We start from the raw sequence: 24,704 nt of genomic DNA, 5'->3' as shown, positions 1-24,704 counted from the left end.
GTTACATCGAGAAAACGTACAAAACCCAACAAAGAATAAAGTCAAGGAAAGCTCCCACGGTCCGGTTCGCACTCGGGTTTTGCTCCCACCGGATGCAAGTTTTATTGTCCAATTTAACAACCCGTTGCTTTATTATCTCTACACTTCAACTGAAAGTACCATTACATATTCCCTCGATTTCCTCGACTTCATTGTGTGTCGGATTCACGTGGTTGCGACCAACCAAAAGTCGAACGTTCCCCCTGCTCTTCTCTCTCAAGGAAACAGGCGTCAGCGCGACCACCTGCTATGATGGTACAATTGCGCTGCGTGTCCCCGTGGAAAGTTTAAATAACCTCGCGGGGACGAAACTTTCTCCATAGCCATCTGGTATGGCATCTGTCAGAGCCCCTGCGTGTATTCGCCACGTTAAAACCCATCGATCGATCGATTACAGATACACATACACCGCGATACTCTCGCGTTCACGAATTCCCTATAACGCTGCCGAAACAGAAACCAGTACCTGTCGTCGACAATAACCATCCAAAACGTCTATGGGGGGAAAATACGCTGGTTTGGGCTATCACGGCTATATGAGCTTGCCTTTCTCGCAGCGTCTTGCGACGTGACTTCTCTCACTCTCTCTCTCTCTCTCGTTCTCCTATTTAAGGCCAATTAGGCTAAGAGCTCAAATTCGGGACAGCGCCTCAGTTCGTAACGCACTCGAAAAAAACAAAAACCGCCTGACATCGTGAGAAGGAAGCCGTCAGCCCCTCCGTTGAATCCCGCTTCTCCGTTTGGCCGAAGATTACCTTTCGCACGTCCTGCCCACCTATTTTTAACGCCTACAGACAGCAGTGCACATCCAGCGGACCGACGACTAAACACGGCTGACAAACAAAACACGGCTGAAGCGCTTGCATGAGCGACTCCATAGCGGACAGTAAAGAGTGAGCACTGATTTCAACGGCTACCGAGGCGACGCCTCCTATAGTTGCGAACTGCATGCCCAGGCCCCCATCTCTCCACCCCCCCCCCCTTTTTTTTTTCTTAGCTTTATTTTACCTCGATGCGCCCTCCTGACTGCCGCCAGGCTAGCCCCGTCTTCATCGTCAACCTCCTCGCTCAACCCTTCTCACGCGTAGCCCCTTGTAATCGAGGCTCATCGACGAGTTTTCGAACGGCCGAGCTGAGATGCGGCCTGCTTGTCTGGCTATTTTAGTTCGGCGCCCCGGCTTGATTGAAAGTGACGGGCGCCATACTCGGAAAGTTCCTTCTGTTTACGTGTATATTTTTTTACGATCTCACTGTTTCATGCGGCATGAAGCCATGCAAGGTAGGTCCGTGGGAAAGAAGCATTGAAGAAAGTGTGAGAAGGAAACAGACAAGCGTGACACAGTGAATGCATATATGGCCAGCTACGGTTCGAAGCAAAAGGAGGGCAATATGCTAGGTGTATGCCTTCGCGTTGGCCTTTTTGTTGTAAAGCTATACTAAAGAGCAGTGATAGATCAGTGATAGATAGCTATTCTTTCAAAATTCTATTTTCATTTCATTGGCAAAAAGAAAATGAATGTCAAGCTTCCCTCGAGTGCCAAGTTTGCTTCGAGTGTAAGCGTCGACAGCTCCAGACTACGCCACCCATAAGAAATTTTCCAGTGCCCGTCTAAAAGTTTATGCAAGTTTATGAAGATCTAGATTCAACTGTTTACCCTCGAAAAGCGAAGATCCACAGCGAAAAAGACTGAGTGCTTTTTCGCGCGATAGGCCCACTTTAAAAGCGCCAACATTGTTTCTTACAGATCGGACTAAAAAAAAAATAAGAACCTAGATTCTTATCGAACGTCCTACTTATTTACGTACTATCACAATGGAGCTTTTTTTTTTAAGCGTTTTCACTGTTTACAATTCCAGTGGTCGGTGCATACGCTCGAACTATACTATATAATGTAGTATGTGTTCGAAGTTTTCTCGTGTGTTGTGTGAAGGCATCTTACTGTGTCGCCTGCGAACATGGGTTGCCTTTACTAACGTCTGTTCATTCTTAATGGGAGTGGCGGACAGTACCGATTCTTACACTTGTGGCATAGAAAAAAAAAAAAAAGCTTCTAAGAAACTTCACTTTCTGCGTGACTGCCCATCACACGTAGATCGAAGGCTTGCCCGCCTGACAGCAATGGAGAAACTCGATGACAGTCCTCTTACAGAAAAGAATATCCTGGGACCGTGCCCTGTGCGTCTGCTATGTATCAAAGCCCCGAAAGCGTTGCCGCGTTTCATGCGGCCTAGCAGCCTATATGAACAATATTCCGAGAACGTACACACCGCAGCCACAAGATCAATGAAAGACGGAAGAACACAGCCGCTGTTTCGTATTTCATTGGTTCTGCTGCTGCGCTATTATTCTTTAAGTGTTGCTCAATCAACACGCCCATCATCGCACTCTTTTCCTGCATGACCGCTTGTGAGTTGTGGCTGATTGAACGATGAAGGCATGTGCATGTGTGTGCAATGTGCATGTGTGTGCAATGTGCATGCGTGCATACTATGAACTTCTCTCATTTTGCACATGTTTAGTCCCATTTCCCTCCTTCCCCCAATGCGGGGCAGCCAACCGGGTTCAGCTTGGTCAATCTTCCTCCCTTTGCCTTATCACTTCTCTCTCTCTCTCTTTTTCGTGCGTTGCATTTAAAACAGGTTTTAAGTGTATTCCTGCTTTCATTGGACAAGACCAAAATGTTCTTCTCGAGCTGTCCTTACTGTAGCATGTAGAAACCTGTTTATGTATGTTGACTCCTCGTTATCTTCGACGCGATATATCACCACGCACTTACTCGTACTACATGGAATAAACGGCGCTCTCTTTGTCTAGTGCTACAGTACCTGCTCTCCTTCCTTTTCGTACTAGCAAATACAAAAAGCGCGGGTAAATTTCCACTAAATATGGCGAGTTTATACAACGATTATCACATTTAAGTGGTAAATTGGGCCCTTCCTTTGGGAATTTGAATATGATCTGTCATTAAACCTGGACAGTGTTTCTTTCAGGAGGAGAAGCCTCACCTGTTAGTAATCTGCCGTGCCTTATTTTTTTTTTTCTTTCAGCATTTTCTACCCTTAACTAAGAGAGTGGAGGGAGCGTCGCCAATACATTTAATGGGAGCAACGCATTTTACCGTATATAACTTCTTTTAGAGTGTTCACTTGCATCGTAACGGAGTACAGCTGCTGTCAGATTTGAACCTGAACAATACGGACGTATAGATGGAGACTTAACCTTAACACACTCGATCTGTGAGCAGCAAAAACCGAATACTTTGGAAGGAATACGCATTAAGCTAGTACGTTAAAGCACCCCAACCAGAAATATCCAGCAGGTGATGCGTAAAGGCACTTAAGGCGTGGTCAAGGTTTAGGTATGACGGCGACTGTGCATTCGCTCTTACTGGGCACAAGCAAAGCAATCCTACTGCGCATTATAGGATGGTATATAAGAGAACTCTCGTAAGTGAATCACGAATCAACGTCGCCTGTGCGCGTCCCGCGCAATGAAGTTGTTCCTCATTTTCTTGCGACACCACTGGCCACAACGAGGTATTGCGGTTATCTTTGGATGTGAATGAATGTGTACGTTGGGTGAACCTGGTGCGTTCTCTGTTATGTCATGCGCTATCGCATTCACCCGGAGTAGCAAGCTGTGCGAGCCACCACGCAAACCTCCTCGTATTTTTGTCTTTTTTTTTTATCGCAGTTCAAGGAGAAGCTGGTGCCTGTAAACGCCGCCGGCTGCTCCTCTTATTTCATAGTTGAGCCCCACATGATCTCAATGTTTCGATCAGAAAACAGCTTAAAGAAGGCATCCCTTTCTTAAGCGATAATAGAGTAAAATTTCGGACAGTTACTCCCTTATGAAGGAGTAGCTGCACTCCATTGTCTCTAGACAGTTAAAAAAAAGTTTTTGCATCGTGTTTACTTTTTTTTTTCTTTACGAGTTGCTTATGATGAGCGCATAACATGTAGCGAGTGATTCTTTTGTTCGTCCCTCGACCGCCTTCTTCGTGATCCTCTCCTGCGTGAGAAGAGATGCCATGCTGCAAACCGATTGGCAGTCAGTAGGGAGATGATCGATCTGCAGATGGATGAACGTGTAGCCAGCTGCCATTCACCGTGACGACGGGCGTCCATCACGTGTCATTTCCGCGTCACGATTTTATGACAGAGACGTTCCGGCGTTACGCCCCAAACAAGGGCCGCTCGTTATCGCGTGCTATATTCGCACAAGCAAGACATAATAAAAAAGTGCGTGGCTGTCTTTTAAAATCAAAGTAAGTGAATCTGGACCCTGCGGTTTTTGAAGGGCCATTTTCGAACACTCCGAGATAATTGCAGAATGCCGAGCTGGGAAAGCGATTCTATTATATGCCTAATATTGCTGCTGTTGTTCATTAACCCAGGCTAAATGCTATGCCTCGAGCATCATTAAGGCATGTAACCAAAAACGCATATTCGAAGCATTTGAACGAGAAATTGGCCTTTGCGCATTTTTTCTCACCTCTTCTATCTTAATGTATTCATGCAAATTAATTAGTATAGTGTATTGTGTAGTATATTTTATTGTATAGTATAGTGTATTGTGTAGTATTGTATTGTGCTGTATTGTACTGTACTGCATTGTATTAAACAAAAAGGACGTGCGCTCCCTAACACTACAATGTAGGGTCGGTTAGACCATACCCAGCCCACCGTCAGCGAAGAAATTGCACATCGGTCCCAATAATGCTTCGCATTAAAAAGACAGTGACATGTTTGTTTGTTGTTGTTATTTTTTAAGCACATAGTTCAACATATTCTGTTACCTGTCTATTCTCGAGGACAACTTTCTTCTGTGGCAATGAAGGGAAAGGCCGAGCTTCCGCGTTCGTGTTACCGCGTCAAGTATGGTGAGGCAGCGTTTCACAGCGCTTTCGGTTTCTTGGAACGGATACTGGAATCAGAGTATAGCTTCCACGTGTGATGGCTTCGCATTTGTCCAAACGCGGAAGAGAAAAGCAGAAAGAAAAATCAATGCCCCTTTCTTAAAGAAAGATGATTGAACGCGAAGCTTTCTCTCATGCAAACTGAATCAAAGTCAAAGTCCAAAGCCAACGACCACGCAACGAACCCAAGAAATGCTGAGCGACCAATGCGATGCATATGTGATTTAATTGCTGGTTTAGGATTGGAATTTTTGAACGTTGACGTTGAATGAACCCACATTTCGTTAAGTTGCATAGCCTTTATTTCAGATCACGTCTCTACACTTGCACAGTTTTGCCTTGTGATCTCTGCATGTAATAGACGGTCAGAGGCACTGCCGTTGCCGATACACGCACTACAGTTTACATTCGCAGTTGTACCGATAAGAACAATGGGAACTGCAACGCCACGCTACCCAGTCGAACTGTAAATATCTGCATTGCTTTACGCGCGTCACGCAATGCATTCCCGGCCGTCACCATGGGTAGGCCGCGGGTGCAGCGCAGGGCAGAAGAGACTGCCGTACGCGAACGTAAGCACAAGCGCGATTGTGCCCGCAAGGCCGATCCCGTGTATAGGGAACGGCAGATATAACAGTTCGTCTGGGTAGCGTGGGGTTGCAGTTCCCATTGTTCTTATCGGTACAACTACGAATGTAAACTGTAGTGTTCTACGATACGTATGTCGTGCGCCATTGTTCTATATTGTATGCGCAGATGCGCAGTCGTTGTTCTATTGTGTGCTCGCGCAGATAGTTCCATTGTGTAAGTTGGCTTTCCTGCAGTGCGTTTTCGGCGCTCATGGACGAATCACTGAGACATAGAAAGTTTCGCTTTAATATGTCAAGTTTAAAACTCATGGGTGTATAACATGTATAACGCGGACGAAAGTGCCGGACTTTTTTCGGGAGTGCTTTATATCTATAGTGCGTGTTTCGCCTCCGCATCTGTCCCTTCGTTCCCTCAGAAAGTTGACCGCCAGTGTAATACACTTCTCTTCATCAACTATATATATCGCTGTACATTTCCGTGCACAGCGCATTTTTAATGTGACGCTTCATTTCAAAAATAAAATGGATGGGTATTTTCATTTTCGTTTCCAGAAAAATTATTGATATGCAAAGAGTTGTGATTTCAGCGCACAGTCGCTGACATATTTTTTAGGCTGTTAGTTTCAAGAACGCTTCGCACAAAACTAGGGATCCTCTTGGGAAATTAGTACATACGTACCCACTTTGCCTGAATCGCAACATGCTAGTTATTTTTAACCAAAGAATTCTCGTTATAGCAGTGGCGTTTCCTCCCTCCGCTCGAAAACTCCCTATCGCTGGCTCTGGTTCTCCTTTCGCTAAAGATACGTCGGCTTCCACCCCCTTGATGAAGAATAATGTATCGCTTAACAAAGCTATTTTAGTAACACCATAACGGGCCCGATATTTAACGATTAAAAATGTGCAGGCAGCACGAATATTTTGCCCCACTTCTGCCGCTATACAATTAGGGCAGCGCTAATCGATGGACCACCGAAGGCACGCAACACTCCGGTGCGCTCACGCCACTCATGGAGACCTTCCCCTTTTGCGCGCATGTACTTATCTCCAATTTCATCTCCCATACGGTGTCAGTGGCGCGGCTAAATTGACAAGGAAGCATAAAATAGGGTTTGCGCGATAGGCACGGTCGGTCGAGCAGCTTCGCTGGCGGCTGAGGCAGGCGCGACGCCCTGCAAACAAGATGGCTAGAGTACCCCCCCCCCCCCCCCCACTTCTTCCCCCTCCTCACCGCTTCTTCCTAACCGCCATTCGATACCGTGTGCATCACGTGGCGTCCTAAACACCGTCATTATGTCACGCGCGCCGAGCAATACATCAGCCGTGTAGAGCGCGCATAGAAAGCAGGTCGGGAGAGGAGCGGCTTCGAATTCGTCATCCCGAGAACAAGCGTGACTTCCGACTGTCAAAGGGAGCAAGAAGAACGGGGATTGGACGGAGAGGAGGAAAGGAAACAGTCGGGGAAGCAGTATAAGGTAGTCTTGCTCGTCGCCAGGGCCCTCCCTCCCTCCCTGTCTCCGCTGTGGCTCTTCTCACGACTCGCACACAGCTTATAGATTTATGCCTCTCTGTGCGACTCGCTGCTGCTCAATGCGATGAGAATGCACGCCGAGGCACTGACGCAGCTCACGCCGTAACGGGTTTCGACGGGGAGCCGTGTGTGTGTGTCCTGATTGAAAGGAGTCAAGCTTCGACTGCGCGGGTTCCGTCGCCGGAGGAGAGATAATCCGCCGACAAGAGGGAACGGAAGTGGAGCGAAATCCCCGACGACCGGCGTCGGCGCGCCCGCGAACTTTGCGGGCTGTCTGGTGTATAGAGAGCCCCGCGGTCTGGCGCTGCGTTGTCGACCGAGTTTCCGGTGGTTGCGTAAGCGGGTGTTCTGATCTACTCCGGCAGCGCGCGGTTGTCGGGACGAGACACCTGTCCAGTCGCGACATCGTTTATTATCGTCTACCGACATTGCTGCGCAGACGCGCACACACTTACAGAGTCACATAAACCTCTTACGAAGCACAGTTTTGCCGTACCGCTTGCTAGTGTTCTGACCTATTGAAAAGCTATACGGGCAGCGAGTGTGTGACTATAGGGTTCTGGAATAATTTTTGATCTCTTCGGTTTTAACGCGCACAGAAATGCAAGTATGCGTTCCGCCACGGTGTCAGAATGGGGGACAGTCTGCGACCAGGAAACGAACCTGCGACTTTGTTGTCAACAGGGGAAAAAAATGCAATTCCCACTGAATCGCCGAGCACATTAATACTCTGCGTTCTGGCCAACCGATATGAAAACGATGCGCGTACAGCAGCTTCGGTTCGAGAGACGGCGCCTGCGCCATGGTGTCGCTCGAAGAGCGTCGGCAGGAGGCGACAATGAATGGCGCCGTGGGTTAGTCTCGCAAAGCTGGCAATTATCGGAGGCTGTCCTTATAAACTGCTGAGAGGTCGCGACCTCCCCAGCTGAAGCACCTCCCCATTTCAATCGGGGTCGCGATTTTTCACACGCGTTCCATTTCGCTCGCTCGATTGCTCACTCCTGTCGAGACTCGAGCTCCGCTTCGCGTACAGCACTGCCGCCATCCGCACTGCCACGCCACAGCTGAGCTCGTTCGAGAATGAGACAACTGTGAACGTGATGCGGATGGCGTCAGCTGATCAGATGAGCGCGACTTCGACAATCTGACTGCCCCACTTGTACTATACACACTAGAACCTGTTTTACTGTCACGTTGTTATGATTTGGTCGCACCTGGTTGGGCGTCACATTTTACGAGTGCTTATTAATTCCTAATCAGAATGACCCACAGCGACGCATGCAGTTGTTGTGTGGTTGTGGTGAAATAACGGACAGCCCGCTTCTGGGCCAGTGGCCGTCCTTCGATGCTCAACGATGTGCTCCGCGAGTTGTAGTAATCGACCGCTAGGACGACAAACCGCTCTCGGAGGAAAATATCTTGGGACCTTGACCTCAGCACTCTTCCATGCACAAGACCACATTTAAAAGCCCGATTGCGCTTCTGATAAAGGTGACTGGAGTGCACAAACATCCTGTGACTGTCAGCGAAAATTTCTCTGCGAGTGTGTTAACGAGCGCTAGTGATTTATTACCTTCCCCGAGTTATTATCTTTATTACCTTCCCCAAGTGTAGGGTAGCCAACCGAGCACAACCTTCGTTCATCTCCCTGCCTTCCTTCCTTCATCGTATCCCAATTTCCTGAAGTTTCACTTGCAGTCCCTTCCGAAGGATAAACGGGGACGGAAGATCTCAACTGACAAGTAAACACTGCGGATTTTGTAAGTGGTTCTTCTTTATTATAATTACAATAATAATGGGAAGGAAGAAGAAATAAGATACCTGCTGGCCGCTCGGTGACTGTCCAGCTGCTGACAGCTGAACGGTGGCCAGCAGAGGTGGATGGGAATAAAGGAATGAGCGGAAGGACATGAAAGAGTAGAGATAGAAGACAAAAAAATAAAGGCCATACACAAAAAGCGCATGCTCACTTCACACAGGGTTGTAGCGTTAAAGAAATCTAATGGGTGCATTACGCTTTCTTCGCCTCTATGGTGTACTAAAGATGTTGTAAGGCAAGGAGCATGTCCACAAAAAAGAAAGAGAAATAGAGAGAGAGAGAGAGAGAGAGTAAACATACATTTACTTATATGAACATCCTTCAATCATTCCTCAACGGGTGCCGACGATAGCGGCAACATTTTCCTTTCTCATCCTGAACCACTTCTCGTCTCTCATTTATTTAAAAATCCATCTGTTTGGACAGGCGGCGCAATGTGCAGGTTTCCTCACTACAAATATGATCTAAAGAAATAAATCGATCAACTGCAATACCTTCGCCGTAAGCACACATCAAAAATGCGCGCCTTGTGATTGCCGCTTTACTTCGACACACGCTGCACGCTTTTTCTTTTCGTCTTTTTTTTTTCTGCTGCAACACGTTAGGCGCGCATACCTTTCTACTTTACGCTCGGTTGACTTGCAAATCAACCTTCCCTTGAGAGAAGCAACACTCGGGCAGCTCTTAATGCGCCAGAAGGCAGAGCCCCTGCCCTACCGCATGTTACTCTCCCCTGTCGAGATAGTAATGCCTATCTCTCTTCCGGTATCAACGCGGAACGAGAAGAACACGCCTGCCGCAAATCTGAGTGTTGCGTCACAGGGAGCTGCGCAACAGGGAGCTTCACCCTGTTGTCGCGCAGGGCCGATGGCGCCATAATATCGATCATCTATAGCGGCGCGCAAAGTATTTGCACTGTTGCACGTAGCGAATAAATAAATAAATAAATAAATAAATAAATAAATAAATAAATAAATAAATAAATAAATAAATAAATAAATAATGTCGAAGAATAGGACGCCGGAAATGAGAACTTATTATTGCCACATTACGGCAGGGGTCAGGCTTGCATCTGGAAATCAAATGTGCATTTCAACATCAATTTCTGTCCCTGTTACGGATGTTTACCAAGACACTTCCAGACATTATATATATATATATATATATATATATATATATATATATATATATATATAGAGAGAGAGAGAGAGAGTAATAAAAATAAACAGGCGGGAGCGGCCTTTTATTCGAGTGCTTGTACTCGAACTGGAACACGGGAGTGGCTGCATCTGTAATTGGACACGTACCAGTGGAAATTACAGCCCTTGCTCGGGCGTCATGTCTAACTGAGTGCCGCCGTCGTCGACACTGCGTTTCCTGCGATTTGTGTCCATCCCACGTTCTTGCTTCTATATACGCCATGCACGCAAGACAAGACAAAGTTGCACGCTCAAGGCCAAATTTCAGCACGGCCTGAACTCAGCCTTCAGATTGGCCGCGACGACACTGATCAATTCGCGGCGGTAAGTAATGTGGATAAGCTTTGATGGCGATTCCGTCGTGGTATTCACGTGCTGCCTTTGTTTCACCAGTCGGTGGAATTATTTCTCGCTGCTTACAGGCATGCGCACTAATTCTCGCGAGTGTACAAAATTTCACCGTGTTAACTGCACGGAATAATTCAGGTTAGCATAATAATACACGGCCCGACTGTCATAGCTATAGAGGGAATACGAAACTACAGCTTCAATATCATGCAATCTTTCTTTTTTGTATTTTTTTGCATACTCCCGGGCTACATAATGCGACAGAAATCATGTGTTTAGTGACAACGTTTTCACCCCAGGTCTATAGTAGTAGTTACACGATGTCATCGACAAGCCTTGATAGAATTTAGAAGCGCGAGTTTAGCATGATCGCTGTTAATTAAAGAGAACGAACGCATACATTTAGCCAAACACAAACGGCAGGCATTTTAATTAGAATCTATACGAGGACACCTCCAGCAGTCACTTATGCCTTGTCTTTCTTTCCCTTTCTTTCTCTCTTCTCTCTGCCATGGTGTTGCAGCCAAATATAGCCGGTTAGCTAAAGAGCACGTTCACAATTATTTCACGACGCACTCGCATCATTAATCAAAGAACCTAAGCGCGCGCACACACGTGCGAGAGAGGGGCAAAGTATAGGTAGATCAACCGGACGTGCATCCGGTTGGCTACCCTACGCAGAGGGAAGGAGGTTAAGAGATGAAAATAAAGAAAGGAGAGAGAGATAGAAGCATCATAGGCTGCCCATCACGCCTACAATCGTTCACTGCATGAGGCCAGTCGCTTGCATAAACTGTAATAACGCCCTCGACGCATGGCCGGGGCCATAGTCCAAGAATCCTCGTCTCGGAAAACGGCTTACAATCTAGCCTGTTTATCACAGTTTGCCTCTACTTGAGTTTCGTTTTTACGAAAGCCTTACTCATTCCTCAATTCAATGGAAAGAAAACGCACCTCAGACGTGTGGCTCCCACAACTGTGAGTAGGCAATCAAACACGTTTTGTGTTTGTTTTATTGTTTTTTTTTTCAACGCTATGACGTCGAACTCCAGATTCTTCGGACTTCGTTCAAAAAAGCGTAGGGCTTTCTGTTTTGCTCCCGTGGTGCTCCACTTGCGAGACGTCGTAGAAACACTCCAAGCAAATCATCCGGCGAAACTTTCTGATCCGTGCTGCAGAAATGGAAACTCCACCGGCTTGACGATTGTGGGGCCGAATTCACAAAACGGATCGTACAAAAAAAAACCGTCTGTTATTAGCAGGCCGGCGTCGCTATTAATATTTCTTCCGTGTTTATATTTGGTGCTGTTTCATGATTTTACCACGCCAACCCGCCCAGCTCGATTAGCCAGCACCTTCTTTTAAAAACAGTTCATAAGAACTGTTTGTCACTGACTTGCCGACATTGCTGAGTACAAGTTTACTCTATGGCGGGTGGCCCGCGAACTTTCTCATACATTGTGCTGTAGCATATAGGAACTCTATTGTGAGCATGCACCCCTATATGCCGATATATTGTGGATCCACGGTGGGGGGAAATGAAATAAAAGCATATATACACGATGCCGGAGCAACGACAGGTTCGCGTGTCAAGCAGCGCAGTGTCCGGCCGTCCGTTGACCCGAATAAGGGCCCCGAAGAGGTGGGTGGGTGGAGGTGAAGATCGCTAGCACGGCGATTTGTTGCTGGGTGCGGACAGGGGGGCGCTGCATTATGCACCGCGCTCCATTAGTCGGTCGGCTGGTGATACAGCGGCGGAAAAAAAGAAACGTACGGCTTCTATAACAGTGTCGGGTGAGGTGAGCGCAGATAAGGTTTAGGAATACACGCGCGTATACGCGGGGCTTTGTTCCTTTCTTTCTTCTCGGGGCCCGATATATACAGACTGGGCGCGACAAAAGACGAAATCCCTAATTGCAGCGGCAGCGGCGGCAGCACGCAAACCCGGACGCCTGCGACGAGCACGCATGACGGCGACGTCGGCGGCGCGCGAAGCAGTGAAGCGTGGTCGCGCGAGAGGGTGGGGACGCGCCAATTCCTGTCGCGCCGGACGCGGAAAAGAGCGCGCGCCCGACGACCAAGGTTGCGCGTCCGCGCCACGGCCGTCCGAGACAATCCGGGCTTGCGCGCGTTCGCGCACAGCCAACGCTGCAGGGCGTCTGCGCGTGCAACTTTTGCAGACCACGAGGTTAAAATGTGTCCGCGTCTTTTCGCGAGATCGTGCCGCGTATATGAAAGAACGTGCGAATGTAACATCGGAAGAAAAAAAAAAAAAGGAAAGAAAGACGTTCACGTAATATAACGGAAGACGAGGAACAAGGTAAAGTACTCACGATGTAGTATTTCAGAGGACGCTGGTCTATACAGACTGTAGCCAAAGACTCTTTGGCCAGTCTGTAGTATATATAGTGTGCGCATTGAAGGCAACGCGACGCGCAACGGCCCTGAACACGCAGCGGCAACAGAGCAATGCCACACGGACGGTTTCCGTCGACGCCTTAAAATGCGGGGCGTTGGTTGAAAACATAAGACGCCGGAGCCTGTGATATAAAAAGTGTCGCACACCTGCAAAGGTGAAGCAAATTGCGACAGCAAATGGGAGATATACGGCCATCACGGTGTATAAACTTGGACATGATCACGGCGGCAACGCGGCCGAACTTAGTACGTTCACACTTGGCCTCGAAGCACGTCGGCAAAAACTTCTAAAAATCCGCGTTCCGCCTAGGCGGCGAAGCGTTGGCGGAGCCTCTGATAACCAGGCGGTGCCGCAAAGCAAAATCGACCGATTTTTTCGCCATGGCGTCGCGGCGGAAGAAGGCGTTCCGCTCGACCGGAAGCTACTATATATCGGTGTATTGTACAAGGAGGAAAGAGACGCTGCTATGCAAGGTGCACGCGATCTAGATCCACCACCTTCTCCGCCGTACAACACGTGAAAGAGCGCGTCCCTCGCGCCCTTTCACTCGCACATACAGCGTTCGGCGGCGCGCGGCCACGATTTCATCTCCATTGACGTCATACGGAACCTCACGGCGACGGCGACGGCGACGCCGACGGCAGAAATCTGCTTTTGGGTGTCCATATAATTGCTATCGCAATAAAAAAAAAAAGGAAAGAAAGACGTTCACGTAATATAACGGAAGACGAGGAACGAGGTAAAGTACTCATGATGTAGTATTCAGAGGACGCTGGTCTATACAGACTGTAGCCAAAGACTATTTGGCCAGTCTGTAGTATATATAGTGTGCGCATTGAAGGCAACGCGACGCGCAACGGCCCTGAAACGACACGCGGCAACAGAGCAAGGCCACACGGGACGGTTTTGAGCTATACTACTATGGTCTTCCGTTTACAACGGGAAAACATAAGACGGAGAATAAAAGAAAAAGAAAAGAATGAACACCATGCAATAACTAAGTCACGCTGGCGAATTGCGACAGCCCTGTGAAATGGGAGACGAGACAGGACATTATCAGGACCACGGTGTAAAAAACGAAGGTGATCCGACAGCGGCGCAAAGCACTTAGTGTGACTTTACGCACGCCGCTGCCGCAAGTGGCAGCACCTGCTTTGGGGGCCACTTTTTCGCTGGCTTTGGTGGCGCTTTTATGGGCACGCGTCGCAGAAGCGCTTTATTTCGATGAATATATGTCGTTCGCCTGCTTAAAACGACTCTACTTGGTTGGAGGAACGTCCCTTTATTTTTCTGCCGACATTCCGATTGACTCCGACGCGGCGAGCGAGCGGCGAGCAGCGGTAAGCGCAGCGCGCTGTCTGCTCGAGCAGACGACGCGTCTCTCTCGTGTTCGAAATGAAGGTATTTTGACTGTAAGTGGCATGAAACATTCTACCTGCTCAGGATTTGGCGTCTAAATAACGAAAAATTGCATATCTTTGGGTATAGGTGTTTAAATGCTGACGGAGGTCGTAAATTATCCACTGTTGCGCCGCTTCTCCAAGGCCTCCTGAACACGTGCTGCCCCTAGCGGCGGCGCTCACTTTCGTTTACACGAAGTGGCCGCTCTCTCGCCCCAGCGCGGGCGCGCCGTCGGAACACCTATCTTCTTACACCGTGATCAGGACATTATTATTATTATTATTATTATTATTATTATTATTATTATTATTATTATTATTATTATTATTATTATTATTATTATTATTATTATTATTATTATTATTACTTGAACAAACACCTACCCTTGACATGAAAAGGAAAGCGAGGAACAGGCTGGAAACTGCCACCGGAAGGGGCACGACGCCTGCCTACTCTTCAGAAAGGAGGAGACAGGCAGATCGAAAGAACGCGTAATGGAAAAGGAGCAACAGGAGGATGTGTCGTAATAATGCAAACGAGAGGGTGTCGGTTATACCCGACTGAAGGTTGCGACTTTCACAGTTATAAAACATCTGGCAGAAAACTAATTCTAGACCGGTAACTCACTCTTCTATCTGTGAAAGAACGATGCCGGCACACTGCAATTATCGAAGCGGTCAAGACTGAAAGAATCCAATTGCTTCGCTGCAACAAACGTCCTTGGCTCCGCTAGTAACACCGTCAGGCGCCGCGAGAAAGATGTTAAACTGCGTTATGAGAGCTGGATCGGTCAGTCTATCCATGCGCATAGCACGCTAATCCTCGTGACAACGATAAATGACGAAAATAATACGCAAAAGGAGGCATACGCAGGGTGCAGGTATACAGGGTGCTTCACTTAGGTTGGGCCAAACTTTAAAAATATGCAAATGCCACGTGCCTGGACATAACCAAGGTAATATTGTTTGCCGTCGCTTGTATATACTCAGATTAGTTTTCGTTTTCCGCCTAATCATATAATTTGTCTGAATTAATTAACCAACTACTCAAATATTATAGTTAGATGAAAAGTGTCAATGAGAAAATTGTAGACCAACATGAAAAACTGCCGATACAGCTTTCTGTTGCTCAATACGGGTTACATAAAAGGGTTTTTTCCAAGCATGAAAGAATCCCGCGAATACACGCAAAATTGGGGCGCGACTGAGCCGCTCGAGGCACTTTGCGTGTATTCGCGGGCATCTTTCACGCTCGGAAAAACACTCTTATGTAGTAGCATTTATTGTCACATTTATTCTCGGGGAATTGTTGATGTTAAGTCACGTATGACAACAAAACTAACTATAAACCGCCACTTTCCCGAGCAGAAACAACAAAAGGAGGAGGAGGAGGAAGAAAGAGAGAATGCAGGAATGTTAACCAGAAATGGCGAACTGGTTGGCTACCAGAAACAACACAATAAGATTTATGCAGGCCCCGTAAGCAATACCAAATAAACAGTGTTTTCAGCCAGCGCATCTTTTCCGTCAAGTTCGTCACTGCAAGCGTACTATAGCAGGCGCTATAAGTGACGACGGGTTTCAGCTCGGCCCTCAACGAGAGGCGCAGCATTCAATTATTCGCCTCCACTCCCTCCTCCCCCTCACAAAGGTGTCCACGTATTCCCAGTTTTTGAAGCGGTATTCTCAGAGTTTTAGAACTGGTACATGATTGAATAACTTTGGTTGAGGCTTGTATGACAAACATCTAAGACACGTCCAGAAGCAGCCCAAGCTGTTTTCAGGCGTCGCAACAAAGAAGAACGTCCTCACGAGTGTTCGCCATCCAAAGCAGTCGCGGCGACGCACGTGGAGGTCTCGCAAACAACCACAACGAGGTCTTCGTATAAAGGACAGGAGGGCACCGTGACAGATGCACGAATCGCGTCGCAAAAAAACAAACAAAAAAACAAACAAATGCAGCAGAAGCCGCAGCGAAGCGTTATCTCTTTTAAGCAACCGGCATACAGCGCGCACCGCAGGAAATCAGAAGATTTGCACGCGCCTTATTCGCGCCCTTACAACGGCGCGCTGTGGGTTGCCATATGCGGGAAACAAGTAACCAAGCGAAAAATGATCATGCAAAGAAGGACCTTGCGGTGACTGTGCGCGCGTTGTGTGCGCCGTAATCACGGGAGGAAGTCTCTCGCAGCGTGAAACTGCTAACTCTTCGCGTCGTATCGCCTCTTCTCGATCGGGGTCGATATTTTGGTCACGTACGTACTCGCCGGCGACCGGAACGCCCAAAGTTCGGCACTGTTTCGTCCCTACGGGCGCAGTCGGTGGTGCTCCATTACGAAAACGATCAAAAGAAACCAAAAAAAAAAAAAAGGAAAAGGGGGCCGACCTTTTAAGCAGGAAAGGCATAACAAACGCTTCCCTCTCTGTCCTGTCTGGCGGAACCCGTTAGTCGTATGCTCTCTCTCTCCCCCACCCCTAAAAAAAAGAAAAAAAGAAAAAAGAGAAAAAAAAAACCTCCCCTATTCTTTTTTTTTTTTTCAACTCATCTCAGCTTGGTGGCTTTTTACGAGTTCGAACCAAAACAATTGGCTCGCAATCGACGGTATACGAGAGAAGCGCATCGCGAAATTGACAAAGTTCCTCCCAACAGATATAACTCCGCTTCGCCATATAGATACCGTTGTAGCGTATAAAATTGCCCCTGCGGAATCAGATATAGCGCCGATATGCGTTCGCGACGATTAAAATCTAAGGGAGCTTCGAGATTACCAGCCGGCCGTGACTGCGCGCGTGAGGTTTTTCTTTTTTTTTTTTTTTCTTTTTAAACAGCTACAAGGTATAGATGAACGGATGCGGCTGCTCTCAGCAAGCGTTCACCGACGAAGCCCAGCGCGCACGTCGCGTGAACTTATTTCCCCCTTAAGCGGCGGATTATGTTGAAATTGAAAATGGTCGTTTAAAATTTATCCAATGGCCCGGACGGCAAGCATTGACATTAAATGACGTCAGCCGAAATAATCTTATCTGTTGTCTTACACTGATATGACTTAGTAGAGTGGCTGTCAAGTATTTTGATGCGCCGTTAAAGTACTCGGATGATACAGCAGTTGTTTTTCTGTTTTCATTCAGCCGTTTCACAAGATGCGAATTCTCGCTCGCAATTGTCTTCCGTTGTATATAAAACGGCTGATCCACTCGTATACTAAATACAAACATTTACCAAAGAAACGCCATAACGAGGAGGTACGCTCACCGCAAAGAAAGGCTGGCGGATAATAAAATCTTCTATTAATGGCTACTGAAGACAATGAAGATATACTATAACTTGCTGTGGGAAATACTTGAACTCCATAAAGGAAGATACCATGGAGAGTGCGGTGTCAGCCTTTCTTTGTAACCTTGGAATAAAAGTAGTGGCGACAAAAGAAGCATTGATATATTCTTCTTTCGAAACAAATTATTTCGTATACCCTAAAGAACCAAACAGAAAGCTAATGCAAGGCAAGCCTTCAGACTGCGCAAGCGGTGCCGCCTCTTAACCACTAAATGCAGCCAACCTCCCACCGCCTTACTTTATGCAGTTAGTGTGACACTGGCTTGCGCTTTAAGTCGATCAAATATTGACGTGTCATGCAAAAGTACTACTACTACTACTACTACTACTACTACTACTACTACTACTACTACTACTACTAATAATAATAATAATAATAATAATAATAATAATAATAATAATAATAATAATATATTGCCCAAACTTGAAAGAAAACAGCGTAAAAAGATAAGGACAGCCAAAGCCACATAGGGCTCAAGTGGCAGTGCCGCAGGCAGCGGAACCTCATTAATTTCACTTGAAATACATTTCACATCATTTCATTTTTCCAGCAAGAAAAAGAATGAAATATCAAACCAAAACTGTACGAGCACTGAAAAGGCGGAAGTAATTCCCTGATGTCGTCGCTACAATCGCGTAATAAAGCACGGCCTGAAAAAAAGGAAAATCGGAAAGTCGAACAAGAAGGAACACAAAAAGCCGTCTCTCTCAGGTGATGGAAAACTCGGCACGCCACGACGCGCATCTCCGGTCCGAAAAACGCGTTCTTCGCGTGCGTTGGCGAGGTGTGCGAAAGTAAACATGCCGAGTTGCTGCTGCGTGCGCAGCAACGGACGTGCATCGCAGTGCGAACAGCCGGGTGCGCAAACAGGAGCACGCCTGCGAAGTGGGAGAGGAGGGGCAGCCGTGCACTCACTCACCCTGTGCGTGTGGTGGTGCATGGGCGGCAGGGTGGCCGACTTGGGCTTCTCGTAGATGGGCGCCATCGCCATGTAGTGGGAGGAGTCGTCCGGCGACGACGCCGCGGACGCCGACGCCCAGCCGTTGTCTGCGCAAAAAAAAAAAAGCACATCGTGCAGGTGAACATCAGCACCGTGCGAACGATTGTCGGCTCAGTATAGAGAGTTCTAACTTGCTCTTCGTTGTTGAATAACTGAAAACAAAATGCGTCGGCGTCCCGAGACGCAATGAACAAAACGAAACTATGCGCATTTCCTCGTATATACGCATGTACAATGATCAGCCATTTGAACGCGATACTCGTACACCACGGTGGCCGGCACTTTTTTGCGCCACCGGTGGGCGCTGGTGACACTGAGATGATGCATTTTTGTGTCACACGAAAGCGAGAATCTTTTTGATGCATAGCAACTGCATTTAGCCCCCTCGGCGATAACCCAGTGATCGCCGGTGACGCAAAAAGCGCCGGCCGCCATGCTGTCAGAGTATCGCGTTTCAATCGAGCTGCACGGACATACAAGTGTTAACGTCCACCGTGGTGCCAGGGCACCCATCCATAAGTGCTAATTATGTGTACCGTCTCACAACTCCTGTCCCATCGGTCAGTGCTGAGCTTTTGGCCATACGAGACGCAACAAAATTGGTGACAGCTGCTTCCACGTCGCCGGCACCGGTTATAATAATACGCACTGACTCCACCTCGGCCATAAAGGAGATTCGGAAGGTATACAATGCCCACCCTGTCGCGGACGAAATACACCGAACGACTGCACAGATGCCCGGTCAGCTTCGGATGCAGCGGTTTCCACGGGACACTATTTCTGCCCACATTACAAGCTGTCACCGCCACCACAGTGAGCGGCCAGGAGCACCTTTCCCCAAGTGACCCCCAGGGTGATTTCATCCACCGCAAGGAGATCCTCCACCGCACCACACGAGATTTAATTCCACCGTGTGGTTCAAACCCCCCAGGCGGTCTTCCACGCCAGGAGAAGATGGTGTTGCCGAGACTCCATGTCGGGGTGGCACTTACCCTATCGGTCACCTATGCCTGGCCACAACAACTCCGCGGATCATTTGCGGATACCTCCCCATATTGCCCAGCTCGAGCGTCCGCGGCTACAATCAAACACCTGTTGTGGACATGCCCTGGTCTAAACCAGATACGACGGCGCTACATGCAAACAGTGGGCCTTCATCCCACGCGACCACCACACTATGATTCTTGGCTATATACTAAGAAACAACCATCCAGCACTATTGATGTTCATTGCCGAAGCCAGCCTACATTACTACATTTAATAGTTTATGCCGTTGGGCGAACTTTCGAGAAAAAAAATCGCTGAGCACTGTACATACCAAAACATCCAACGTGCTAAGTCGATACATGGCAAATCAGTTCTGCGGAAGACCGCCAGAGGGAGAACAGTGCGTGAAAGGGCGAAATTGCCTTCCACACGAAATGTTGGGCAAAACGAGAACAAGGTGAGAGCAGGAGCCAACGTTTCGACAAGTGGACTTCTCTTCTTGCTTGAATTGCAGTTTACGGAACGCTGGAACGCCGCGAAGACGTCGACAACGATAACACCAGCAGCACTTATAGTGCAATCTTAATTGTGACGCTCTTTTCAACCACAACGCGTTAGACGTGCGTGCGTGCATGCGCGCGTGTGTATGTGCGCGCGCGCGCGCGCGTGTGTGTGTGTGTATGTGTGCGCGCGCGTGTGTGTGAGTGCGTGTGTGTGTGTGTTCGTGTGTATGCGTGTGTGCGTGTGTGTATGTGCGCGCGCGCGCGTGTGTGTGTGTGTGTGTGTGTGTGTGTGTGTGTGTGTGTGTGTGTGTGTGTGTGTGTTGACTAATTCTAGAAATTGAGTATGTGTAAATTATCACCTTATGATTGTTGGGCACATATGACGGCCAAGATTATACTATGTCTCTGAAGAATAGACCCAGGCACAGCGCCGGCCGCCTGCAGTAGTTTTCTAAACGCCTGCCGCTCTTTGGCCAAGACTAACCCTTGCGCCAAGAAAAGCCATCTATTGCCAGTTTTCCAACCGCATGGAGCGGACTCCACAAAAACTACGACTGGAACTTTAAATGCAAAAATTCAGGAGAGCAATACATAGATACGTTCTCTGCTACGCCTTCTCTGCTGGTGAGTATACGTATAGTCCCGCGAGGGCTCTGCGCGCCATCGAGGGCGCGCTCGCAAATGTTTGACGTAAACCATTCACACCGGTTGTATACAGAGCCTTTTTTCTTAGAAGGGTCTTTTCTGAAAACTTAACTTGTCGGAAAGGCTCAGAAAGTTTATAAAGACAAATAGGCACCGCGCAATGGACTCAGTATGTCGTCCCCCTCCCTCCACCCCCTTTTCTGTAACAGTTATCTCGCACCACCGAACGCTCACCTTTTGAACCCTTCCTTCCGGTGTATACCTTGCGGAGCTTTCAACCGCTCCCGGAAGAAACTCACGCGCCCGCGCTGCGCCCTTGGCTATCCTTCGACCGCTGTACGTACAGTGTGAGAGGAGAAACAGCACGAACTTGGCGTATAGCACGAAACCACCTTGCCCTTTCATTGCGCCGCGGGGCAAACGCGATAGGAACGCCAGCAGACCAGGCCCCAGCTGCCAAAAAAAGAAAAGAAAGAAAGAAAAGAAAGAAGGAAAAGGGGGAAAAATGAAAGCGCAGGGGGGGGGGGGGGCGCAAAGCGTGGTCTGCGCTTTGCTGATATTGCTGTTGCTATACGCTTTCTCGGTAGCGCATAAACGACGGACATAACTCGTCCACGGCCTTAGGAGTGAGCGACGCTTACAGCAGTTCCTACTGCTGCTGCTGTTGCTTGCAGATCACGTGACGAACAGGAGAAACCCAGACCTCGGTTGGGGTCCAGGTGGCGTAATCTTTCAGGTGAACGTGCCGCGCAGGAGCTGCCATGACACTTCTATTGAGAGAGAGAGCGAGAGAAAGCCCTCGACAAGCAGCTGCCTTCTTAGCGCTTCACAGCCACACACTCTCTCTCTAACCGCCGCGAGACGAAACTTCCATCCCCCTCGTTCTCTCTCTTCTCCCTTCGTTCTTATGGTTTGCCGCTCTCTCTCCGACTTGGCCGAAGGGAGCTTTATTGGACGTATTGTCAGCGGCGAGCGTGTCGGCCGCTGCCAGCCATGTGCATGCATAAGCAGCGCCCCACTCAAAGGGCGCATTACGTGCGCCTGTTGACTGGAATGAGTCTCCGCTGAGTCTTTTCTTGCGCAAAGCTTCGACGTCTGTGGCGGTGAACTTCCCATTGGTTGCGCATTTTTTTCCACAGTCCACTCTGATTAGCTTACGTTCAATGCCCCCGCGGTCAATGCTCTTTCTTTTGTTTTGCGTTCGGCAGGGAACCAATGTCGGAGGGCGCTCTCCTCCACCCTTGACCTGATACTACAACTGCGAGCGAGACGGCAATAGCGTTATTTGAGTTCCTGCGCGCCAAGGGTCTGAATGGACGGCTGTACAGTAAAGATCGCTGTGTAGTGTATATAGACCACTGATCTGTACTATAGGGGGCTGGATGGCGCTTCGAGCGCGCGCAACTGAAGCTACCGGAAGTGATAGGCCTTGTCCCGGAAGTCGGTCGTTTGCGGCTTCGGATCGCTTTGCAGCTCGCATGCGCTCGACGTGTTTTCTTTTTCTGCCCAAAAATGCCTGCTTGTTGTGCCGTGAATTGCACACGCAGGCCGGAGAAGTCTTTTGGAAAAATGTTTCACGCGTAATCATTTTTCAAATCAGTGTAATTTGCATTGTGCGTTGCGTAAAACCAAGGCTGTACCGCTGGCATTTCGGCGTGCATCTCAACACTGCAAACCACAGGCACTACAAGTTGGTTCATTTTATGCAGATGTTCCCGTTGTCTCGGAGAGATTTGTGCAGTCGATGGGTTGCAAACTTAAGGCGAGACAAGTGGAGGCCATCACCGGGAAGCAGCCTTTGTAGCGACCATTTCGCGGAGTCGTGCTTCGACCGCACGCGAGCACGAACGCGGCTATGACCTTATGCTGTCCCTACGATATTCAATTCATTTTAACATTCTTTTTCACAACCAGTAGTCATCAGCATTGCTGAAGTGTGTGCACAAAGAAAGATTCCAGAATTTTTTTTTAATGCGAAGCATTCCTTGGTGAACATTTGCTACTTTGACAGTATCTATCTATCTGTCTATCTAGCTGCATACGTTTTTGTGCTCTCATGGTCGTTTCGTTAACTTGGTATGTACCAAAGTTTGCATACTATGACAAGATTATATGACAAACATAAATGATATGTCATGGCATGCGTGTCATGTAGGTCATGAAACAGCCACCTACGTCTTGGTGCCCTCATGGTCGTTTCGTTAACTTGGTCGGTACCAAAATCGGCATAGTAGGACAGGAGTGTATGACTGACATAAGTGATAGGTCATGACACAAATGTCATGACATGCGTGTCATGTAGGTCATGACAATGACCCAGCGAAAAGAATAACACTCAAAAACCACTGAAACGGGTTCGGACGTGGGTACTAAGTGAAGGAAACACTAAAGGGTGCTGGTAGAAGTCAGCCATGAGCATGGCTTAGCAAAAATGACGATGACTCAGCGAAAAAAGATTAACACACAAAAACCACTGGAATGGAACGGACGTGGGCACTAAGTGAAGGAAACACTAAAGGATTGTGGCACTGATCTCCACTTTAATTGATCTCCCCCTATAGTACAGATCAGTGGATTGTGGTAGAAGTCATAGTCATGACCATGACTTAGAAAAAATGAGAATGACTCAGCGAAAAAAAATCAACACTCAAAAACCAACGGAATGGGTTCGGATGTGGTACTAAGTGAAGGAAAAGGCTAAAGCTTGATGGCCGAAGTCATAGTCATGAGCATGACTATGGCTTTCGCCTTAAGGTCTCTTAGGTGTAGCTAAAGGGACTCCCGAGGACTCATGACATGCATGTCATGTAGGTCATGAAAGAGCCACCTACGTCTTGGTGCTCTCATGGTCGTTTCGTTAACGTTGTAGGCTCCCCGCACACTGCTTCGCATAACATCGATTGCCACATGGCGTGGGATCTGCCGGCTTTTTTTTTATAATAAACAAGATGTTTTGTGCATTAGCCTGCATCCTTTGTACCATATCCTTGCACCGTTAATAGAGTTAACATATGATATGAAATAAATGCGCATGAGTTTTCTTCACCAAAGTTTTTGTTATTCACCACTCCGTGTTTGCTATGTGTTAAAGGAAGGACATCAGTGAGGAGTTATAACACCATGCACTGTAAACTGGCTATATCAGTCACGAGCATACATAAACTCCGTCTGAAAACAGCAAAGCGGAATTTAGAGCACATATCCAATATGGAAAATGTTTCCTTGCTGGCGCATAAGTAGCCGAGCATATTCGATCGCGTTCAAGCCTGATCGGGAACGAATTGCTCGAATGTGGTTGGCCGTTTTGCACGAGCCCAATCGCGATCGATCCTGAGACATCTCTACTGCAATCGAAAGTTCCTAATGTGATGCCATGTTTCACGTAATTCTATGCAGCTGCTTTCCAAAGCTGGAATCACGCGCCGATCGCGTCGCTATTGTGAATGATGGACACTCGAACGCTGGTCATCAATATTATTGTTTTAATTAAATAAAATTACAAGAATACAGGCTCAGACTGGCAAAAAGGCATGTTCCTGACAGAAAAAAAAGAATAACTATTATTGCGCAAAAAAGAACGAAAAAAAAAAGTTGTCGCAGTTTCACCTGAAAGGTGAAGCATCAATTGCGATAGCAAATTTGTAGAGAGATATACGGAGTAATGATATTAGCTTTATCAGCTGTATAAACTTGGACATGCAGCAGCACCGGCAACGCGCCGAACTGTTGTCGACGCCGTCGGCATTTTGCCCGCGTTCGCTCAAAATGCGTGCGGCGTTGGTGACTGTTGCCGGAGCCTCTGATATAAATAGGCACTTGGTGCCGCAGCTAAACGTCGCCTCCCTTCCCTCCCCCTTCCCCCCCTCCCCCACGGCCTCTCGCGCATCGGAAGAAGGCGCGTTTGCTCTACATATATGGTGATTGTAAAGGAGGAAAGAGACGCCTACTTCTGCAGCCCTTAAGGAAGCAC

General features: G+C 47.9%; 1 protein-coding gene across 1 annotated transcript in view; it reads right to left on the bottom strand.

Moving 5' to 3' along the window:
* LOC119445813 (pleckstrin homology domain-containing family G member 5-like) overlaps positions 1–24,704 on the bottom strand; it is a 676,589-nt gene that overhangs the window by 551,378 nt on the left and 100,507 nt on the right. The window contains exon 4 of the mRNA XM_037710104.2: positions 18,519–18,646. Within this exon, the coding sequence (XP_037566032.1) occupies positions 18,519–18,646 (128 nt within the window). The remainder of the gene's footprint in view (positions 1–18,518; positions 18,647–24,704) is intronic.

Source organism: Dermacentor silvarum, chromosome 3 (genome assembly GCF_013339745.2).
Source record: "Dermacentor silvarum isolate Dsil-2018 chromosome 3, BIME_Dsil_1.4, whole genome shotgun sequence".
NCBI lineage: Eukaryota > Metazoa > Arthropoda > Arachnida > Ixodida > Ixodidae > Dermacentor > Dermacentor silvarum.
The sequence above is the reverse complement of the archived record's forward strand: the minus strand, read 5'-3'. Positions and strand labels throughout refer to the sequence as shown.